Here is a 3067-nt window from a genome sequence, read left to right as displayed (position 1 = left end):
TGATGGAGTAATTTCAAATTCTTTACTTTTCGATGTCATTTGAAATTCCTTAAATTTAACTTGGATAAAATACTTCATAAAATTACATCATTTTAACAATTATCTATAATTTTTATCCAAACAATAATAGATTTTGATTAACTCATTTTATATTCCTTAAAAAAATTACTTTACCTCATTTAAAGAATGTGTTTGGATGAAGTATTTTAATGGGGAAATTATCTTTTAAAGAAATTCAAAATGACTTAACTAAAATTCATTGTTTGGATAAAAAAATATGAAAAATTATTCAAATAATGTAAATTTATAAAATATTTTATTAAAATTAAATTTAAGGAATTTCAAATGACATCAAAAAATAAAGAATTTGTTTCACGCTATATAATGCAAATGTTAAATTGTTTATTATTAATTTTGTAATTTTTGTAAGATAGTTCTCATATTTTATTAAAATTTAAAATTCACCACAAAATTTTCAAAAATTGCAAATAAATTCCTAAAAAATTTCAAACTTTATAAATTGATCCCTTTAAATTTTTAAAATTTGCAAATTGATCACTATTTTTCATATTTTAAATTTGGTTCAAAAGTTTAAAAATTTATGAAAATGACCCCAAAATTTTTACAAATAATCATTTTAATATTTTATCCAAACAATTTTTTTTTAAAATGATTGAATTTCAAATGAATCATTTGAATTAATTAGAATTTTAAATTGTCAATCGATAGGATTGGTCAATGAGAGATGTGTTGGTGACATGTGTTGGTTTTCTAATGCTATAAATTACTACCATGTAGGGAATGGGCTAAGTATTGACATTTGGTCTAAATGGATTGCCAAAGCTCCCTTGTCAGTGCAGTTCCCTATAGCTGAGATGGGTCTTGGGAGGATAGTGAGTGGCTTTGGAATTTTGGAGTGACCGAAGCAAATTTGGACCAGATTCAGTCGTGTTAATTTTCAATTTTGCAAGAAACTTTAAGGCTTGTCCAGATTGAAGTTGATAAAGATGATGCTTTTATGTGGTAGAAAGGTAAGGCAAGTTTCTCAATCAAGAACTCTTATGTTGTGGTTTCAAATGTAGGCAAGGAAGAACTTAGTATGGAAGAAGGGTGTTTGGCAGGTCTGAAGAGGATATGGAATTCAAAAATTCCGAGCAATATCTATGTCTTCTGCTGGAGAGCTCTATTGAACCGGTTGCCAAAGAAGCTGCAATTAATGAAGCGCAGCATTATTTAAGTCTTCACCTTGTTTGCCCTCTATGGCAAGATGCAGAATAAGAGATTTACCATCTATTAGTGAACTGTCCTATAAACTATTGTGTTTGGCTCAACAGTTATGCGTGGTTAGGTATTTAGGTAGAAGAAGGAGGATCCTTGCCACACCCTCTAGCAATTTTTTTTCCAGATAACAGTTAGGTTTCAAGACAAATATTTCATGCGAGTTTTGAGCGGCTGTGTGTTGGATGCTTTGGACTTGCAAGAACAACTAACCAGAATTGTTAGAAATTACACCAACACATTTCAATGACATTATAAGAAAAGTGCAATTCTCTCTATTTCATTTTGTAGACTATTCTTACAAATCTAGGATAGCCAGAAAGAAAACTAACAGCAGAAAATATTTCTATATTCATATACTACTATTACATATAACTATAGTAATGAAAGAAAACAAAATATTGCAAGACACTAGAAAGATTCCGGCGATCATTTCCTTCCCCCTCTCTTCGTCAAAACCTGTTTTACCGGAGACTTAATGCTCTTAGCCTTCACGCTCTTCACTGCCGCAAATTTCTTCACAACAGTTACTTTCTTCCCCGGAGTCTTTTTTGCAACCTTTGCAAGCCTCTCAATCGGCTTAGGTTTCACAGAAGCTTTGCTCTTGGAAGCCGCAACTTTGGGGTTGGCGGTTACAGCTTTGGCCTTTGAAGCAATCTTTTCCTTGGCAGCAGCTTTAGCTTTTGGTATTGCACCTGGCTTAACCTTCAACGTTTTCACCTTTGCAACTGGCTTGGTCTTAGGTTTGGGCGTTGGGAGAGAAAGCTTGAATGAACCTTTAACCTTAGCAAGCTTTCCAGAAGCAACGTTCTTCTTCAAGTTTTGGAGCAATAGCTTCTTGAAGTTAGCAGGAAGCTGTTTCTGTTTCTCTTCGATGAATTTCGCAATCGCATATTGGCTAGAACCGTTCTTCTCCTTCAGTGACACTATTGCATCTTTGATCATCTGCAATTCAATCAAACAAATCAAAATCAAAATCAAAATCAAAATCAGATTCAATTGAAACTACAATCCGTGACATAAAACGCAAGAATTATAAAACATTGAATTGAAATTGAATTGAACAAAACCTCCGAGTAGGAAGGATGAGAAGAAGGGCTTCGAGGTTTGGAAGCTTTCTTGGTCTTCTCTGCTTGAGCCTTTGGTTTGTGTTTCTCCGAGGCTAGAGGTTCGGGTATGGTTAGTTTTGGAACGGTTTCCACTATGGGTTCTTTTGTGGCCATGCAAACTCAAGGGTTAGGAATTGAAAATAATTTGATGCTTGCGAAACACTTCAAGAATGCGAATTGAAAATAAAAGATGAAGGGAATGGCATGGTTTAAATAGTGAAGTGTGAGTGGGTTAATATTTGGATAATTAATTCTTATTGGTTCAGGGAAACCTTCCAGGATTAATTGTTTTTTTTCTTGTTTGAAGTTGAGCCTTTAGATGCGGATGCTATCGACGGTCTCTGTTGATTGATTAGTGGAGAATAAATAATAAGATGGAATGTTATAATGTAATTTGGGAGGTGATTGATTGTTTTAGTTGTTTAAGCTAGATTCATTCTGTTCTAACTTGAGCTGTGGTTCATGGAATTGCATGAGTTTTTTTTACACCTTTAGAAAATTTTGTGAGCTTTCTGATGAGTATTTTATGTTGTAAAATTAATTAGTGGTCCGGGAGAATTTTGGCTTTCAATGCACAGGGTTATTACTAGGGTTTTTATAGAACACAGTTGCTACTCATATATGTTTCGTTTGTCATTCATTCACACAAATTTAATATTACAACAAATTAATCATGGTTT

General features: G+C 33.1%; 1 protein-coding gene across 1 annotated transcript; it reads right to left on the bottom strand.

Annotated features, from left to right (window-relative positions):
* Nucleotides 1-1525: 1525 nt before the first annotated feature.
* On the bottom strand, nucleotides 1526-2739 carry LOC127091757 (histone H1-like). The gene is made up of 2 exons (XM_051030453.1): nucleotides 2349-2739; nucleotides 1526-2223 (listed from the first exon to the last, which is right to left on the bottom strand). Exons 1-2 carry the CDS (start codon nucleotides 2499-2501, stop codon nucleotides 1708-1710), a joined length of 669 nt encoding a protein of 222 aa, XP_050886410.1. The 5' UTR covers nucleotides 2502-2739; the 3' UTR covers nucleotides 1526-1707.
* Nucleotides 2740-3067: the final 328 nt, after the last annotated feature.

The sequence above is a fragment of the Lathyrus oleraceus genome, chromosome 6 (assembly GCF_024323335.1).
Source record: "Lathyrus oleraceus cultivar Zhongwan6 chromosome 6, CAAS_Psat_ZW6_1.0, whole genome shotgun sequence".
Classification (NCBI taxonomy): domain Eukaryota; kingdom Viridiplantae; phylum Streptophyta; class Magnoliopsida; order Fabales; family Fabaceae; genus Lathyrus; species Lathyrus oleraceus.
Note: the sequence above shows the minus strand (reverse complement) of the source record. Positions and strands in the feature narration are given on the sequence as shown.